The sequence below is a fragment of the Nelumbo nucifera genome, chromosome 3 (genome assembly GCF_055504915.1).
Source record: "Nelumbo nucifera cultivar China Antique chromosome 3, China Antique-T2T, whole genome shotgun sequence".
Lineage (NCBI taxonomy): Eukaryota > Viridiplantae > Streptophyta > Magnoliopsida > Proteales > Nelumbonaceae > Nelumbo > Nelumbo nucifera.
Window position 1 is genome coordinate 111,104,869 of NC_142651.1, and position 19,813 is coordinate 111,124,681.

At 37.5% G+C, this 19,813-nt stretch overlaps 3 protein-coding genes and 1 pseudogene across 3 annotated transcripts; 2 read left to right on the forward strand and 2 right to left on the reverse strand.

Annotated features, from left to right (window-relative positions):
- Nucleotides 1-627: 627 nt before the first annotated feature.
- LOC148801850 (cytochrome P450 709B1-like) lies at nt 628-5,362 on the reverse strand. Its single transcript, XM_088900787.1, has 5 exons — nt 5,020-5,362; nt 4,208-4,431; nt 2,492-2,742; nt 1,758-2,142; nt 628-1,236 (listed from the first exon to the last, which is right to left on the reverse strand). Exons 1-5 carry the CDS (start codon nt 5,291-5,293, stop codon nt 796-798), a joined length of 1,575 nt encoding a protein of 524 aa, XP_088756913.1. The 5' UTR covers nt 5,294-5,362; the 3' UTR covers nt 628-795.
- Nucleotides 5,363-7,340: 1,978 nt separating this feature from the next.
- On the forward strand, nt 7,341-7,808 carry LOC148801851 (uncharacterized). The gene has a single exon (XM_088900439.1). The coding sequence runs from the start codon at nt 7,341-7,343 to the stop codon at nt 7,806-7,808; it is 468 nt and encodes a 155-aa protein (XP_088756565.1).
- A 2,734-nt stretch (nt 7,809-10,542) lies between these two features.
- Nucleotides 10,543-11,211, forward strand: LOC148801852 (secreted RxLR effector protein 161 pseudogene; annotated as a pseudogene).
- A 5,129-nt stretch (nt 11,212-16,340) lies between these two features.
- LOC148801853 (cytochrome P450 709B2-like) lies at nt 16,341-19,406 on the reverse strand. The gene is made up of 4 exons (XM_088899605.1): nt 19,156-19,406; nt 18,205-18,455; nt 17,471-17,855; nt 16,341-16,949 (listed from the first exon to the last, which is right to left on the reverse strand). Exons 1-4 carry the CDS (start codon nt 19,318-19,320, stop codon nt 16,509-16,511), a joined length of 1,242 nt encoding a protein of 413 aa, XP_088755731.1. The 5' UTR covers nt 19,321-19,406; the 3' UTR covers nt 16,341-16,508.
- Between the last annotated feature and the right edge of the window lie 407 nt (nt 19,407-19,813).

Genomic DNA, 19,813 nt, shown 5'->3' on the forward strand with positions numbered 1-19,813 from the left:
GAAAAACTTCCAAGACAGACAGAATTTGTTCAAGCTCGAACTCAACCCGGCCCGAACATCAGGTTTATAATTTGGGCCTGAGTCCAGACCTCATAAAAGCCCGAATACCGGGCCTAGGCCCGAAACCCGAACTAGAATCTCAGCAAGTCAGCACTTAGCAAGCCTCAATTTCCTTATTCATAGTAAAAATCCACGAGTTTTTCCTATAATTGCAAAAGAATGAAATGTGAAGTGGACCAGTGAGTGGGTTGGAAAAAGCAAAATAGAGAGAGACCTGTGTTGCACCCCAACTTTATGCTATCCCCCCCAGCCCTTATGGTATTTATCAAAAAATAATATTTAATAATAATAAGAGAGAGACCTGTCCATAATGTCTTTCTCTGAATTCTATTTTTGTATCCAATATCTCTGCTACAAGCATTAACCATCTTATTTGATTCCAGGTCAGTGTTGTCTAATGTGGTGCGGTCTAATGACTGGTGAGTGCAGCGAGAAAAAGGAAAAACAGAGAGAGAGAGAGGTGACCGAACAAAGAAGAAAGGGGCGCTGGTGCTATATATTACTGACAAAGAAGAGAAGATCGATGTTGTTTGCAACCAGGAAAGTCAACTGAGGTATTCTGAGTCATATACAAGATGTAAATGTCATTCATGCAAGAAAATTGTACACGACCATCTTGATTTCACTTAAAACTGACTTGGATTGTAATCACCCTATTATTAGGATATATAGGTAGGTGGTAACTTAGGAGCCATGAGTATTTCCAACCTAAATGTGGAAAGGATCACATTACAATTATGCGTTAGAAGCATGTATTGGTTTCAGAATGATGGGGACACCAAATTGAGGTTGAAGAAGAATGTTATTTACTGGGGCATGCTTGTAATTAGGGGATAGAGTGAAGAAAAACCTTTGAAGGATCATAGCCATCCCAATCTTGGCCTCCAGCATTGCAAAATTTTGCCCGATACACACCCTAGGACCCATGGAGAAAGCAATAAGAGCGTTTGGGTGTTTTGCTGCCTTGGAGAACCCATCTGCAAACCTCAGTGGATTAAAATCATCTGCATCATCACCCCAATATTTCTTGTTCCGATGGATAATGGGGAAGGGGAATGTAACCACAGTGTCCTTTGGGATGGTCAAATCTCCTAGTTTAATGTCTTGGGCAGCCTTCCTCTCTGTGAAGATCACTGGACTATAGAGCCTTAAAGTTTCATAAAGAACCATGTTCATCTGCAAAACATAAACAAAAAATCAGTCATGCAAGCTTATTTCTATAACAATGTCCTTCTATCATCCAGTATCCATTAAGTTTTGATCAATTAGACCAACATATACAGGATCTGCTGGCCAACAAATATGAGAAATTAATCGTCATTAACCATATAGAAATAATATTTTGGGTAAATAAACAAGTGAATTGGTGTGATTACTCACATTTGCAATGAAGATGTCCCTGTGTTACTTTGGATGATTAATTTATGTTATGGATCTACGAGATGATTCAAAGCTATTATATACAGGCATCGGACAACATGCCCCACGAAGGAGGGGACATATATTACATATGCCTTGTCTCTTATGCATGTAAAAACTAGAATTGGGTACAAGAAGAGGGAGATATGGAATTAAGGATAATAGGACGGAGGCTAGAGGTAGTTTCTCTTATATATAGGTAGTGATGATGGACAAAATTACGGTTACCTGAGGAGCAAGTTTAATACAATACACACGACGACTAAAATATAGCTCACCAGCTTTAGCTTAGAAACCTTGTCAGCATCGGGGACACCAATTCCACAAACGGAAAGAACTTCTTCCCTGAGCCTCTTCTGCCACTCAAGGTCCTTTCCTAGAAAGAACATAGCCCATGTTAGCAGATTTGAGGTCGTCTCATGCCCAGCAAAGAAGAATGTCTTGCATTCATCTATAATCTCATTAACGGTCAAGCTTGAGCCCTGTTGCTTCTTAGAGTCTTCTGAAATTCCCATCATCAGTCCAAGTAGATCTTCCCCATAATCATGATTAGAGTCCCCAAGATCTGCCGTTCTTAGCTTGCTCTCAATTATTGACTTCAGTTTGTTTCTTAGCCTCTTCTCAAGCATCCACATTCGTCGATTCCATTTTGTTGGGATATATCTACATCAGAAACGGCATTAGATTGCCTAGTCTGTTAATTCTATTCATATATAATAATGGCAAAGTACTGAAATTGGTATGTTGCAACTTCAAAGATTAAAAAAAATGGATATGAGTGAAAAGGAAATAGAAAAGAATAGAAAATAAAATAAAATTTTATCAGAAAAATAGATATATGCTATAATTCCATCACAAGCTAGGGTACGTTGTCCACTACTCAGAAACATGAACTCGCATTCTCAAGCTTGTCAGCCCTAGAATTTACCATTGCAGAAAGCAATCCCCCCTTTAAAACATTGTTCCGGTAACGAAGAAAAGACTAAAAAGATAGAGGGATATTAGTAGTTACTCGCTTCCAGGTACGTAGACATCTGCCACGGAATCTATGACCATTCGGTGAAGCTCCCTCTCTACCTCAAAGACTTCCTTCCCTTCCTTGTAGTTGGTCCCAAAAGAAGTATGAGCAATTATATCCGCGGTTAATTCCATGAATTCTTTATGCACCTCGATTTCCTTGCATTGATCATTAGTCTCAACAACTTGATCAGCCCAACGATCAAGGGTTGATAGAGCACACGCCGCCATTCTCTTTGTCATTCCCTTTATAATATACCAGGCCAGATAACCTCAGTGCAACACAGGTGAATTGGGTTGGATTGAAATCAACCCAAACTTAATCCTAAAGGTGCAACCTGAGCATAACCCAACACAACTCGCGTTGTGCTTAGGCTCGGGTTGGGTCGAGCCTGGATTCATAGTCAGATTGTGTGGGTTGGTCGGGTTTGAACAAATTTATGAATACATTTTTATATGGTCAACTTTCATTGAAAATTGTTACATATTAGAAGTTAAAAATATTACTATTTGAATTTTTTTTTGAAATTTGATAATTGTTATAATTAAAATTGTCAAATAATGTAATAATAACAATTGCCAAGTAATTATAAAAATTATCAAATATAAATTAAAAGAAATTATCATTATTAGACATAAATTACCAATAATTATAAAAATTAATAAAAATAAATCAAAAGAAATTATCACAAATTAGTAGACTTTAGGATGATAATTACTTGAAATTAACAAATAATAAAATCCTAAATACATTAAAATAATTTGCCAAAAATTATCACAAATTAGAAGAAATATCCAAAAATAGCCACTAAATTCCATAAAATCGATAAATTACTATAATTTACCAATAAACTATCATATAATAAATGTAATGCATTAGTATATATTTATCAAGAAATTAGAATATAATAGAAATTACCCAAAATTATAGAACTTAGCAAAAAAAACCACTAATTCCCATAAAATATTATATGTACCAAGAATTATCATAAATTATTAAATAATAGAAATTATCAGAAATTAGTAGAACTTAGGGAAAAATAACCACTAATTTCCATAAAATATGATAAAATAGATGAAATTAGTATAACTTTGTAAAAATAACCATTAAATTCGAAAAACTAGTAGAACTTAGGATGATAATTACTTCAAATTATCAAATAATATGAACCTAAATAAATTACAATAATTTGTCAAAAATTGCATTTTGTTTTCCCGTTTCATTGGATTTTATGGCCCAATTTAGGAGTATAGTTAATTGGAAATATGTACAAATTTCAAATATATATATATATATATATATAATTGAAAAAAAAAGAGATTGTTTTACATAAATATAATGCATATATATATATATATATATATATATATATATATATATATATATATATATATATTTGTTTGTGTGGGCTAGGATCGGGTTGGATTGGATTAGGCTAGGGTCGAGAGGCCTCAACCCAAGTCCAACCCAAGTTCGGCAAGCCCAGCGTGCAGCCAAAATATATAGGCCGAACCCGTGCAAAAATTTGGATTGGGAGGTTAGGCTCTGGTTAGGCCCGTCCAAGTTGCACCCCTACCCCCACCCTGCTCCATACACCTACACTCAACCAAAGCAAATATTTCAATGCTCTGGTTAGTGTGGGTTTACCACTTAACTCGACCCACTGACATCCCTAAGTTGGTAGCGAAAAATGAGAAAGATTTAGAAAACCTTTAGTTTGTCAATGGTGAATGCAGGATTGATAGCCCTCCTGTGCCGGACCCAGTCCAATCCCGTGAGATTGAGCAAGCCATTTCCAAGCAGTGCCATTACAGGTGGAGTGGGCTTGTCAATTGTGTAGTATCCGAACTTGGTACTCAGAACTTCCTTGATCATGCCAGGGTCCACTATAGACAACCGCGGCTGGGTCCCAAACCAAAACAAGAAGCAATCTCCTGCAACAACAAGATACGAATCAAGAAGAAAAACACCCTATAATATAACTAACAGTACCTCGTCGGACATACATAACAACATAATAGCTCCACTCTCTTATTAGAGTAATCTATTACTACTAGCCACCGCCCAAAGCAAATGGGTGAAGATCCATAAGTAGAACGGTTTTTACCCGTTCAACTTCTTGGCTCCATGACAGGTTTAGTAGATCAGAAAGCGTTAAAGCTCCAGCATTATGCAACTTGCAGATCCGATCAAGAAAACTGGTTGTGCCCTTCTCTCATTCCATTAAGCTTTGGCATGGTGCAATTTGCAAAGCTAGCTCGTTCCAACACCCTACCAGTACATTTTATACATGGTGAGTCTCACTTTTATTATGGGTCCTAATCTCATGGTGAGATGTACCGTATTGGATCATATGTGTTGAAGCATGTTTTATTGGCAGAAAATCCTAACTCCTAAAATCAATTTAGATACAGGTTCAGCTCAGTATTATTTCTTTTTAGTTGATTTTACCTAAGATCAGATATTTAACTAAAACTTTGGAAGAAAAAAAAAAATAAAGCTAAAAGTGAGGAAGAACTGACCATACTGCTGAGACCATCTGTGATAGTGAGGAAGCACCTTAGGAGTGACGTTGTGAGAGGACGGATCCATTGGTGTTTGTTTCTCTTCTTCCTCAATCTTCATCATCTCATTAACTGAACCAGAAAGGAGGTGGTAGGCAGGGCCTGTTATGCCTTGTTTCTGGAAGTGCTTGGTTATGGAATAAGGCTTCCATATCAAATCCATGAAGGCCTTCCATGCAATAGTGATCACTGTCACCAGAAAAAGTGTTCCGGCAACCAAAACGTAACCCATTTCCTCACTTACGCACGGCCGTGGGAAAGGGAATAGAATATGATGCTACCATCCTAGTTCATTAGGATTCATGCATGTGTTTATATACTACTGCCATTGCGTTTTCTTCTGACCAGTTGGTTTCAGAATGACAAGTAAACGATGATGTCATGACATGAATTATTGGGAAGAGCAAGCGTGGGAAGCATCGGCCGCCAGTGTCCAAGCCCACGTGGAATCATCCTGCGACGTTCAACCTTTATTACTGGACTCCTCAACCACCCTTCATGTTCAACTTCCAAAAAAGGAGAACGGTAGCTATTGATTTTTGGGAGAATGATCAATCAGCACAGATCAGAATTTTATAAATGCATGCTGACCAGGAGAGGGCTGGAATTCAAAATTCTGCATCGGATGTATCCGTATTTCTCGGTTGATTTTTCTTCTCCGAAAGTGGTGACACCATTAAAGTGCTGGCTGTTGCGGGATTTGATTAGGACGATTTGGAGATAAGATATTGATATGCGACTTTCTTATTCCTCCCAGATCCTACACGTGATCACATAATTTGAATTCAAATTTTGAATTCGAATTTAAATTCCAAATTTTGAATTTCAAAAAAAATAAAAAAATAATATTTTAAATTTTTTTGCATTTGCATTCCAACATTTAGGTTTGATATGTTCTAGAGCATGCATCATATATGATTATTTAATTGCTGAAATCAACTTGTTAGTTGTTAATGTGTTAGGGTTTTCATTTTTTTTAATTGCTCTCTTTGTTGAATTATTTTGTTTTATTATTTTATTGTTGAATTGCATATTAGACATAACTGTTCATGTATTGTAATTAGTTACAGTTATTTTGTTTATTGTGTTTTTCCGTTAATCCATTTAAGGGCAATCCAATTTAAATAAGATAAGGTGGGGATTTCATCAACCTTCCTTGGCCCAAAAACCACCACCATTTTACGTGCGGTTCACCCTAAACCTTAATTTAAAATTTGGATAGCAAGATCCTTTGGGAGGCCTCACACATTTGGTTCAAAAGTGTGCTGAATTTTAGGGAAATTTGTGATTATTTTCCATAACCGGCGGTTGGTGTCTAAGGAAAGAATTTAACCGGCTAAGCCTAAGCGGGCTTTGTGGTTACTTAATTAGGTCTTTGTGAGAGCAAGGGGAGCCTCCCACTAGGCTGTTTGTGAAATGCTTGCATTTTTTTAAACTTAAAAATTCAAATTTAAATTTAAATTTCAGGAACATAAATTTCAAAATCTAAATTTGAATTTAAATCTCAAAAATTTAAATTTCAAATTTCAAAAAAAAAGAGAAAATTAAAAATTAAAAAAATTCAAATTTGAATTTAAATTTTAGGAATTTAAATTTTAAAATCTAAATTTGAAATTAAAATTCAAAATTTAAATTTCAAATTTCAAAAACAGAAGAAAAAGGGACTTCTGAGTTGTATGTTGGGAAGGAGAGAAATAGTAGAACTCATACCTGAGATAGATAGATACCTCCATCACCAGCAACGCAACCAAATGGCCAGGATCGACGATGAACAACCCAAAAAGCTGAAGGAGTATTTCACTCCGCCCTAAATGTGCACCAAGGAGGAGTATTAAATGTTGCTACACATTTTCAGGAACATTAATTCAGTGTTCTTGAGTCATCCTTGAGAAACAGAGAATCGAGTCCTCTTCCAATGTAAAGCTACTTCCAATGTTCGTTTCTTTTCAATATGAGTCGTTACATCTCCCAAGATTAGTTAGTTCCCAAGTCAGCCGATTCTGCTCCCAAGGTGAGTTAATATCAGTCTTCGTTCAATGCAAGTCGATTCACCTTCAACCGACTCCAGCTATTATAAATATTTCCCTCCTGTACTGGTTCGGATATCTGAGAGAAACAATACAATACATCTACATAATTCTTCTCTCGATCTACTAAGTTCATTTCTCTCTTCTCTATCTTATATTTTACTATTTTTTTTTTGTTACTATCATCCGCAAACCATCAGTGGTATCAGAGCCCGTTCGATCAAATCTCTTGGGCGTGAGTTCTTCTAAACAATGTGTGCAGAAGCCAATCGTTCCACCCTTTATCTTCCAATCTTCAATGGAGAAAACTATGACTTCTGGTCTATCAAAATGAAGACCTATTTTCGGTCACAAAGCTTATGGAGAATCGTTGAGGAAGGATTCTGCATTGCTGAAGACACCTCTACTCTTTCAGCAAATCAAAAGAAGATCTATGAAGAAAATCAACAAAAGGATTGTCAAGCACTATTCTGCTTACAGCAAGCAATGGCTGAGGAGATATTTCCTCGAATCATGGGTGCATCAACTGCAAAAGAAGCATGGGATACACTGCAAGAGGAGTTCCAAGGATCTGTCAAGGTACGCACTGTTAAATTGCGGAAGTTTAGAAGGGATTTTGAAAATCTTAAGATGAAGGATAATGAGACTGCAAAAGATTACTATTCTAGAATAAAAGGAATAGTAAATCAAATGAGAGCCTATGGGGAGACTATCCAATAATTTCGGTGATAGAAGAAACAAAGGATCTAGAAACACTATCACCAACAGAATTGATGGGCTCTCTCGAGACATATGAAAATAGGTGTGACAGGCAAAACGAAAATTCGGTTGAATCTGCTTTTCAGTCTAAAGTTAATCTGCGGTCTCATAAACCAAAAGTTGATGGAAGAAATTCACAAGGAAAACCAAAAGAAAATAATGACAAGCTTTCTTCATGTGGTATTTGCAAGAAGAGAAATCACTTGGAGAAAGATTGTTGGTTTAAAGGAAAACCACAATGCCAAAACTGTAAAAAATTTGGCCATGTTGAAAAAGTTTGTAGATTCAAGAAAACCCATCAAGCTAATTTTTCAGAAAAGAAAGATGAGGAAAATAATCTCTTTTATGCTTGTCATTCTGCAATAGAAGAAAAAAATGATACTTGGTATCTTGACTAAAAATGAAAGCATCTTCCATGGCCTTGATAAAATCAAGACAAAAGTCAAAATTGGTAATGGCGACTTCATGGAAGCAACCGACAAAGGCACCATTGTTGTTGACACCAAACAAGGCAAGAAATACATAAATGATGTACTTTTGGTCCCTAACATTGATCAAATCTACTTAGTGTGGGCCAAATGATAGAAAGAGGTTACTCTCTACATTTTGAGGGAAACTCTTGCACAATCTATTATAAGCAAGACAAATCCCTTGAAATTGCAAAAACAAAAATGACAGAAAACAGGTGCTTCCCCATTCAATGGAAAGATGCAAGTTATATAGCAATGCAAGCACAAGTGGACGAGTCGTGGCTATGGCATAGAAGATTCAGACACTATGATTTCCATGGATTAAGGATTCTTCAGCAGAAGAACATGATGTGTGACCTACCAGCTATCAAGGAGTTCAACAATGTCTGTGAAGGGTGTATGCTCGGAAAACAACATCGACAACCCTTCCCATCCGGCAAAGCTTGGAGAGCCAAAGCGCCATTGGAGTTAGTTCATACAGATGTTTGTGGTCCAATGCGTACTTCATCAAATAATCAAAACAGGTATTTCATCCTCTTCATTGATGATTATACTAGAATGACATGGGTTTATTTCTTGCAAGAAAAATCGCAGGTTTTCGATATTTTTAAAAAATTCAAAGCCCGTGTTGAGAAGCAAAGTGGTCACAACATCAAGACCATAAGAAGTGAAAGAGGCAAAGAATACACCTCTAATGAATTCAACAAGTTCTGTGAAGATGAAGGCATGGAGCATCAACTTACAGTCGGGTACACTTCAGAACAGAATGGAGTATCCGAAAGAAAAAACATAACTGTTATGGAGACTGCAAGACCCATGCTCATGGAAAAAGGTCTTCCCAAAATTTTCTAGGGAGGCAGTAATCACTGTTGTCTATCTGCTCAACAGATGTCCTACTAAAGCTGTGCAAGATAGGACACCAATTGAAGCTTAAAGTGGGCAAAAACCATCAACAAAGCATCTCAGAGTTTTTGGATGCATATGCTACATACATGTCCCACAAGAGAAAAGAGGCAAACTAGATGAGAAGACTGAGAAAGGAATTTTCTTAGGCTATAGCACTCAATCAAAAGGCTATCGAATCTATAGCTTAAGGAAAGAAAAACTCATAATCAGTCGAGACATAAGCTTTGACGAAGATGTTGCATACAATTGGGAGACAAAAGAAGTTGAAAGAAAGACTATCAACTTGCCTCTATTACTAAGTCAAAGAATTGAAGAAGATCGTGATCAAATCAGTTCGCCAACACAATCAGAACCGGAACAAGCTTCACAGTCTACTCCGGACTCACCACCAAGGCGAACTAAATCCTTAACAGAAATATATGAGACATGCAACTTGATGATCATAGAACCAAAAAGCTTTGAAGAAGTTTTTAAGGAAGAAAAATGAAGAAAAGCTATGAATGAAGAGATAAAAATGATTGAAAAAAATGAGACTTGGGAACTTGTGGATCGTCCACAAGACAAAGACACTATTGGAGTTAAGTGGGTCTACAAGACAAAGCTTAACTCAGATGACTCAATCCAGAAGCTTAAAGCAAGGCTAGTTGCCAAAGGATACTCGCAACAATACGGTATCGACTACAATGAGACATTTGCTCTAATTGCTCGCCTTGACACAATCAGGGCATTGATAGCACTAGCTGCACAAAAGAAATGGAAAACTTTTCAACTTGATGTAAATCTGCATTCCTCAATGGCTATCTTAAGGAGGAAATCTATGTGGAGCAACCTCAAGGGTTCATGGTGCAAGGACAAGAAGACAAAGTTCTCAAATTAAAGAAGGCACTATATGGCTTAAAACAAGCTCCATGAGCTTGGTACAGCAGAATCGAATTTACTTCTTGGAGCAAGGATCCATGAGGAGCTATAATGAGCCAATACTCTACATCAAGACTCAAGATACAAATGACACTCTCATTGTTTCTTTATATGTTGATGATCTCATTTATACTAGAAATAATGAAAAGATGGTCAAGAAGTTTAAAGAAGACATGATGAAGACTTTTGAGATGACTGATTTAGGCCTAATGCACTACTTTCTTGGAATTGAAATAACTCAAGAAGAAGAGGGACATTCATCTCACAAAAGAAGTATACAGAAACTCTTTTGAAGAAATTCAAAATGGAGGGGTGCAAAACAGTCTCCACTCCATTAGACAACACTAAAGCATTCAAAAAGGAAGATGGCTCCAAAGGCAAATGAATCACAATTTCGAAGTATGATTGGAAGTCTTCTATATTTAACTGTTACAAGACCAGACATCATGTATGCAGTTAGTCTACTATCAAGATTCATGCAGAACCCAAGTCAATTTCATCAAGGAGCAGCTAAAAGAATACTAAGGTATTTGCAAGGTACAAAGAGCTATGGAATTTGGTACAAAGTCACACATGACTCTAAGCTCATTGGCTACACCGACAGTGACTGGGCAGGTTCGGTAGATGACATGAAAATCACATCTGGTTATGCTTTCACACTTGGATCAAGGATATTTTCTTAGGCTTCAAAGAAACAAGCAATTGTTGCCCAATCATCAGCTGAAACAGAATATATTGCAGCAGCAATAACAACGAGCCAGGCTATATGGCTCAAAAGGATATTTGACAATATGGGAGAACCACAAGTTGGTGCTACTGAAATCTACTGCGATAGCAAATCTGCTATTGCAATGGCAAAAAATCCCATATTTCACAGCAGAACCAAACATATTGGCATCAAATATCACTTTATCAAAGAAGTAGAAGAAAACAAAAAAATAGAGCTCAAACATTGCAAAACTAAAAAACAGTTAGCAGACATATTCACAAAGGCACTACCAAAAGGCAAGTTCGATTTGTTACGAGACATGATTGGAGTTGCTGAAATGTGCACGAAGGAGGAGTATTAAATGCTGCTACACATTTTCAGGAACATTAATTCAGTGTTCTCGAGTCATCCTTGAGAAACAGAGAATCGAGTCCTCTTCCAATGTAAAGCTACTTCCAATGTTTGTTTCTTTTCAATATGAGTCGTCACATCTCCCAAGATTAGTTAGTTCCCAAGTCAGCCGATTCTGCTCCCAAGGTGAGTTAATATCAGTCTTCGTTCAATGCAAGTCGGTTCACCTTCAACCGACTCCAGCTATTATAAATATCTCCCTCCGGTACTGGTTCGGATATCTGAGAAAATAATACAATACATCTACAGAATTCTTCTCTCGATCTGCTAAGTTCATTTCACTCTTCTCTATCTTATATTTTACTATTTTTTTTGTTACTATCATCCGCAAGCCATCAAGTTGCATAATGCTGGAGCTTTAACGCTTTCTGATCTACTAAACCTGTCATGGAACCAAGAAGTTGAACGGGTAAAAACCGTTCTACTTATGGATCTTCACCCATTTGCTTTGGGCGGTGGCTAGTAGTAATAGATTACTCTAATAAGAGAGTGGAGCTATTATGTTATTATGTATGTCCGACCAGGTACTGTTAGTTATATTATAGGGTGTTTTTCTTCTTGATTCGTATCTTATTGTTGCAGGAGATTGCTTCTTGTTTTGGTTTGGGACCCAACCGCGGTTGTCTATAGTGGACCCTGGCATGATCAAGGAAGTTCTGGGTACCAAGTTCGGATACTACACAATTGACAAGCCCGCTCCATCTGTAATGGCACTGCTTGGAAATGGCTTGCTCAATCTCACGGGATTGGACTGGGTCCGGCACAGGAGGGCTGTCAATCCTGCATTCACCATTGACAAACTAAAGGTTTTCTAAATCTTTCTCATTTTTCGCTACCAACTTAGGGATGTCAGTGGGTCGAGTTAAGTGGTAAACCCGTACTAACCCGACCCTATCAGATTAGATTCTGATCAGACTTGATCTGGTTTTAGATTGATTCGGGTTGAGTGAACCTCCTATGCTGATTCTGACTCATTGGCATTATAGCATTGAAATATTTGCTTTGGTTGAGTGTAGGTGTATGGAGCAGGGTGGGGGTAGGGGTGCAACTTGGACGGGCATAACCAGAGCCCAACCTCCCAATCCAAATTTTTGCACGGGTTCGGCCTATATATTTTGGCTGCACGCTGGGCTTGCCGAACTTGGGTTGGACTTGGGTTGAGGCCTCTCGACCCTAGCCTAATCCAATCCAGCCCGACCCTAGCCCACACAAACAAATATATATATATATATATACATGCATTATATTTATGTAAAACAATCTCTATTTTTCAATTATATATATATAATTTTTTGAAAATTATACATATTTCCAATTAACTATACTCTTAAATTGGGCCATAAAATCTAATAAAACGGGAAAACGAAATGCAATTTTTAACAAATTATTGTAATTTATTTAGGTTCATATTATTTGATAATTTGAAGTAATTATCATCCTAAGTTCTACTAATTTTTCAGCTTTAATTGTTATTTCTACAAAGTTATACTAATTTCATCTATTTTATCATATTTTTTGGAAATTAGTGGTTATTTTCCCTAAGTTCTACTAATTTCTGGTAATTTCTATTATATAATAATTTATGATAATTCTTGGTACATATAATATTTTATGGAAATTAGTGGTTGTTTTTTTTTTGCTAAGTTCTATAATTTCTGGTAATTTCTATTATATACTAATTTCTTGGTAAATATATACTAATGTATTACATTTATTATATGATAGTTTATTGGTAAATTATAGTAATTTATCGATTTTATGGAATTTAGTGGCTATTTTTGGATATTTCTACTAATTTGTGATAATTTTTGGCAAATTATTTTAATGTATTTAATATTATATTATTTGATAATTTCAAGTAATTATCATCCTAAAGTCTACTAATTTGTGATAATTTCTTTTGATTTATTTTTATAATTATTAGTAATTTATGTCTAATAATGATAATTTCTTTTAATTTATATTTGATAATTTTTATAATTATTTGGAAATTGTTATTATTACATTATTTGACAATTTTAATTATAACAATTATCTAATTTCAAAAAAAAACAAATAGTAATATTTTTAACTTATAATATGTAACAATTTTCAATGAAAGGTGACCATATAAAAATGTATTCATAAATTTGTTCAAACCCGACCAACCCACACAATCTGACTATGAATCCAGGCTCGACCCAACTCGAGCCTAAGCACAACGCGAGTTGTGTTGGGTTATGCTCAGGTTGCACCATTAAGATTAAGTTTGGGTTGATTTCAATCCAACCCAATTCACTTGTGTTGCACTGAGGTTATCTGGCCTGGTATTTTATAAAGGGAATGACAAAGAGAATGGTGGCGTGTGCTCTATCAACCCTTGATCGTTGGGCTAATCAAGTTCTAATCAAGTTGCTGAGACTAATGATCAATGCAAGGAAATCGAGGTGCATAAAGAATTCATGGAATTAACCGCGGATATAATTGCTCATACTTCTTTTGGGACCAACAACAAGGAAGGGAAGTCTTTGAGGTAGAGAGGGAGCTTCACCGAATGGTCATAGATTCCGTGGCAGATGTCTACATACCTGGAAGCGAGTAACTACTAATATCCCTCTATCTTTTTGGTCATTTCTTCGTTACCGGAACAATGTTTTAAAGGGGGGATTGCTTTCTGCAATGGTAAATTCTAGGGCTGACAAGCTTGAGAATGCGAGTTCATGTTTCAGAGTACCTCTCCAGCAGCAGCAGCAACATGCGAGTTCATGTTTCAGAGTTCATGGTAAAGCAGCAGCAGCAACAACAACAACAACATCAAGTACCTCTCCAGCAAGTGCCTCTCCAGCAGGTACCTCAACATGGTCAATAGGTGCCTCTGCAGAACACTGGCCTGATCCAGTCAGGCCGGTTCAATCCGGTCAGACCAAATGATGGGTTGACTTGGGCCGGCTCGTATCAGGTTAGTGCATGGATTTGGGGTCACACCGATTGGGCAAAGCAAGCAGGGTGGTTAAGGGTTTAGACCCCACCCAGTCCGACCCGTTTCGGATTCGGGTCGACCCGGATTAGTTTGTACCGAGTCGAGCCGGGCTGTGTGAATAATGGTTGGACTGGACGACCCAAACCGAGTAAAGCAAGTAGTATCGAGCCATCCTGTCCGAGGTCTATTTCGGATTCGAGTCAACCCAGATCGGTATATGTTGGATCAAGTCAGACTGCATTGAATTGGTTCGGACTTGGGTCAAATTGATTTGGATTTATGTTGGGTGAAGCGTGTTTATTCAAGACAAAACTAAATTTAGTCAATAATTAATAGATAATTAATGTATTAATTATAAATTATTTAATTCAAATGCAAAAAAAGGCTAAGGAATTAATACTAATGTCTATAGTGGGTAACCCAACGGTTATCCCCAACCCAACCCATTTAAATGGGCAGGTTGGGTGACGGGTTGATCACAACCCGCCAAGTAAATAGGTGGTTTGGGCGGGTTAGATACTGGGTGGGATGGGTGGGTTCAACGGGTTGGGTGAAAAATTGCCACCCCTATTTCAGAGTCTAGACCTGCTTCCCTTATTAGGTTTGTACTTTTTGCCATGAATATGAATCCTGAATTGTCATTTTGTGAGCTACGGGCAGGCCAAAAGCACATGGATTAGAGTAGCTAAGAATCACAGAGCTGTTCTACATCTGGAAACATACCGGTAATTTGTTCACTGCATGTTGTTGTTATAGGCTTATTATAGGCACATGAGTCCGCTTTCCTAAAATCTCATTCTTCATGGAGTACGGAAGATCTAAACCTTCGTACTTCTCCATTCCACAGGTTGGGGGCACTAAAATAAGCCAATGGAAGCATCACAAAATAGATGCTTTAAGTGTTACATGACCTTGCTTCCCTAAAATCTCATTATTCATGGAGTATGGTGGATCTAAACCTCTGTACTTTTCCACCCCCCAGTCTGGGGGCAATAGAATAAGCCAAAGTGCAAGGAAGCATCACAAAATAGATGCTTTAAGTGTTACATGACCTTACTTCCCTAAAATCTCATTATTGATGGAGTATAGAGGTGTATGGTGGATCTAAACCTTTGTACTTCTCCATTCCACAGGATGGGAGAATTAGAATAAGCCAAAAGGCAAGGAAGCATCACAAAACCAGCCTGTGGAATTGAGAGCCCCAGTCTAGGGAATGGAGTGCCCCATGCTTCTTCGTACTCCATTCCAAAAGCGGATGGCACTAAAATAAGCCAAAGGGCACTGTAATAAGCCAAAGGTAGCATCAAAAAACAGATGCTTTAAGTATTACATGAGCCTGCTTCCCTAAAATCGCATTCTTCATGGAGTACGATGGATCTAAACCTCCGTACTTCTCCATTCCATAGGCTCGGGGCATTATAAGTTTCTTTGCTTTTTTAGTCTCTAACGGTGAACCTCTGGCTCTACTACTTCAGATTGCCATTCTTTGACTAGAAAAACTTCCAAGACAGACAGAATTTGTTCAAGCTCGAACTCAACCCGGCCCGAACATCAGGTTTATAATTTGGGCCTGAGTCCAGACCTCATAAAAGCCCGAATACCGGGCCTAGGCCCGAAACCCGAACTAGAATCTCAGCAAGTCAGCACTTAGCAAGCCTCAATTTCCTTATTCATAGTAAAAATCCACGAGTTTTTCCTATAATTGCAAAAGAATGAAATGTGAAGTGGACCAGTGAGTGGGTTGGAAAAAGCAAAATAGAGAGAGACCTGTGTTGCACCCCAACTTTATGCTATCCCCCCCAGCCCTTATGGTATTTATCAAAAAATAATATTTAATAATAATAAGAGAGAGACCTGTCCATAATGTCTTTCTCTGAATTCTATTTTTGTATCCAATATCTCTGCTACAAGCATTAACCATCTTATTTGATTCCAGGTCAGTGTTGTCTAATGTGGTGCGGTCTAATGACTGGTGAGTGCAGCGAGAAAAAGGAAAAACAGAGAGAGAGAGAGGTGACCGAACAAAGAAGAAAGGGGCGCTGGTGCTATATATTACTGACAAAGAAGAGAAGATCGATGTTGTTTGCAACCAGGAAAGTCAACTGAGGTATTCTGAGTCATATACAAGATGTAAATGTCATTCATGCAAGAAAATTGTACACGACCATCTTGATTTCACTTAAAACTGACTTGGATTGTAATCACCCTATTATTAGGATATATAGGTAGGTGGTAACTTAGGAGCCATGAGTATTTCCAACCTAAATGTGGAAAGGATCACATTACAATTATGCGTTAGAAGCATGTATTGGTTTCAGAATGATGGGGACACCAAATTGAGGTTGAAGAAGAATGTTATTTACTGGGGCATGCTTGTAATTAGGGGATAGAGTGAAGAAAAACCTTTGAAGGATCATAGCCATCCCAATCTTGGCCTCCAGCATTGCAAAATTTTGCCCGATACACACCCTAGGACCCATGGAGAAAGCAATAAGAGCGTTTGGGTGTTTTGCTGCCTTGGAGAACCCATCTGCAAACCTCAGTGGATTAAAATCATCTGCATCATCACCCCAATATTTCTTGTTCCGATGGATAATGGGGAAGGGGAATGTAACCACAGTGTCCTTTGGGATGGTCAAATCTCCTAGTTTAATGTCTTGGGCAGCCTTCCTCTCTGTGAAGATCACTGGACTATAGAGCCTTAAAGTTTCATAAAGAACCATGTTCATCTGCAAAACATAAACAAAAAATCAGTCATGCAAGCTTATTTCTATAACAATGTCCTTCTATCATCCAGTATCCATTAAGTTTTGATCAATTAGACCAACATATACAGGATCTGCTGGCCAACAAATATGAGAAATTAATCGTCATTAACCATATAGAAATAATATTTTGGGTAAATAAACAAGTGAATTGGTGTGATTACTCACATTTGCAATGAAGATGTCCCTGTGTTACTTTGGATGATTAATTTATGTTATGGATCTACGAGATGATTCAAAGCTATTATATACAGGCATCGGACAACATGCCCCACGAAGGAGGGGACATATATTACATATGCCTTGTCTCTTATGCATGTAAAAACTAGAATTGGGTACAAGAAGAGGGAGATATGGAATTAAGGATAATAGGACGGAGGCTAGAGGTAGTTTCTCTTATATATAGGTAGTGATGATGGACAAAATTACGGTTACCTGAGGAGCAAGTTTAATACAATACACACGACGACTAAAATATAGCTCACCAGCTTTAGCTTAGAAACCTTGTCAGCATCGGGGACACCAATTCCACAAACGGAAAGAACTTCTTCCCTGAGCCTCTTCTGCCACTCAAGGTCCTTTCCTAGAAAGAACATAGCCCATGTTAGCAGATTTGAGGTCGTCTCATGCCCAGCAAAGAAGAATGTCTTGCATTCATCTATAATCTCATTAACGGTCAAGCTTGAGCCCTGTTGCTTCTTAGAGTCTTCTGAAATTCCCATCATCAGTCCAAGTAGATCTTCCCCATAATCATGATTAGAGTCCCCAAGATCTGCCGTTCTTAGCTTGCTCTCAATTATTGACTTCAGTTTGTTTCTTAGCCTCTTCTCAAGCATCCACATTCGTCGATTCCATTTTGTTGGGATATATCTACATCAGAAACGGCATTAGATTGCCTAGTCTGTTAATTCTATTCATATATAATAATGGCAAAGTACTGAAATTGGTATGTTGCAACTTCAAAGATTAAAAAAAATGGATATGAGTGAAAAGGAAATAGAAAAGAATAGAAAATAAAATAAAATTTTATCAGAAAAATAGATATATGCTATAATTCCATCACAAGCTAGGGTACGTTGTCCACTACTCAGAAACATGAACTCGCATTCTCAAGCTTGTCAGCCCTAGAATTTACCATTGCAGAAAGCAATCCCCCCTTTAAAACATTGTTCCGGTAACGAAGAAAAGACTAAAAAGATAGAGGGATATTAGTAGTTACTCGCTTCCAGGTACGTAGACATCTGCCACGGAATCTATGACCATTCGGTGAAGCTCCCTCTCTACCTCAAAGACTTCCTTCCCTTCCTTGTAGTTGGTCCCAAAAGAAGTATGAGCAATTATATCCGCGGTTAATTCCATGAATTCTTTATGCACCTCGATTTCCTTGCATTGATCATTAGTCTCAACAACTTGATCAGCCCAACGATCAAGGGTTGATAGAGCACACGCCGCCATTCTCTTTGTCATTCCCTTTATAATATACCAGGCCAGATAACCTCAGTGCAACACAGGTGAATTGGGTTGGATTGAAATCAACCCAAACTTAATCCTAAAGGTGCAACCTGAGCATAACCCAACACAACTCGCGTTGTGCTTTGGCTCGGGTTGGGTCGAGCCTGGATTCATAGTCAGATTGTGTGGGTTGGTCGGGTTTGAACAAATTTATGAATACATTTTTATATGGTCAACTTTCATTGAAAATTGTTACATATTAGAAGTTAAAAATATTACTATTTGAATTTTTTTTTGAAATTTGATAATTGTTATAATTAAAATTGTCAAATAATGTAATAATAACAATTGCCAAGTAATTATAAAAATTATCAAATATAAATTAAAAGAAATTATCATTATTAGACATAAATTACCAATAATTATAAAAATTAATAAAAATAAATCAAAAGAAATTATCACAAATTAGTAGACTTTAGGATGATAATTACTTGAAATTAACAAATAATAAAATCCTAAATACATTAAAATAATTTGCCAAAAATTATCACAAATTAGAAGAAATATCCAAATTGCACCCCTACCCCCACCCTGCTCCATACACCTACACTCAACCAAAGCAAATATTTCAATACTCTGGTTAGTGTGGGTTTACCACTTAACTCGACCCACTGACATCCCTAAGTTGGTAGCGAAAAATGAGAAAGATTTAGAAAACCTTTAGTTTGTCAATGGTGAATGCAGGATTGATAGCCCTCCTGTGCCGGACCCAGTCCAATCCCGTGAGATTGAGCAAGCCATTTCCAAGCAGTGCCATTACAGGTGGAGTGGGCTTGTCAATTGTGTAGTATCCGAACTTGGTACTCAGAACTTCCTTGATCATGCCAGGGTCCACTATAGACAACCGCGGCTGGGTCCCAAACCAAAACAAGAAGCAATCTCCTGCAACAACAAGATACGAATCAAGAAGAAAAACACCCTATAATATAACTAACAGTACCTCGTCGGACATACATAACAACATAATAGCTCCACTCTCTTATTAGAGTAATCTATTACTACTAGCCACCGCCCAAAGCAAATGGGTGAAGATCCATAAGTAGAACGGTTTTTACCCGTTAAACTTCTTGGCTCCATGACAGGTTTAGTAGATCAGAAAGCGTTAAAGCTCCAGCATTATGCAACTTGCAGATCCGATCAAGAAAACTGGTTGTGCCCTTCTCTCATTCCATTAAGCTTTGGCATGGTGCAATTTGCAAAGCTAGCTCGTTCCAACACCCTACCAGTACATTTTATACATGGTGAGTCTCACTTTTATTATGGGTCCTAATCTCATGGTGAGATGTACCGTATTGGATCATATGTGTTGAAGCATG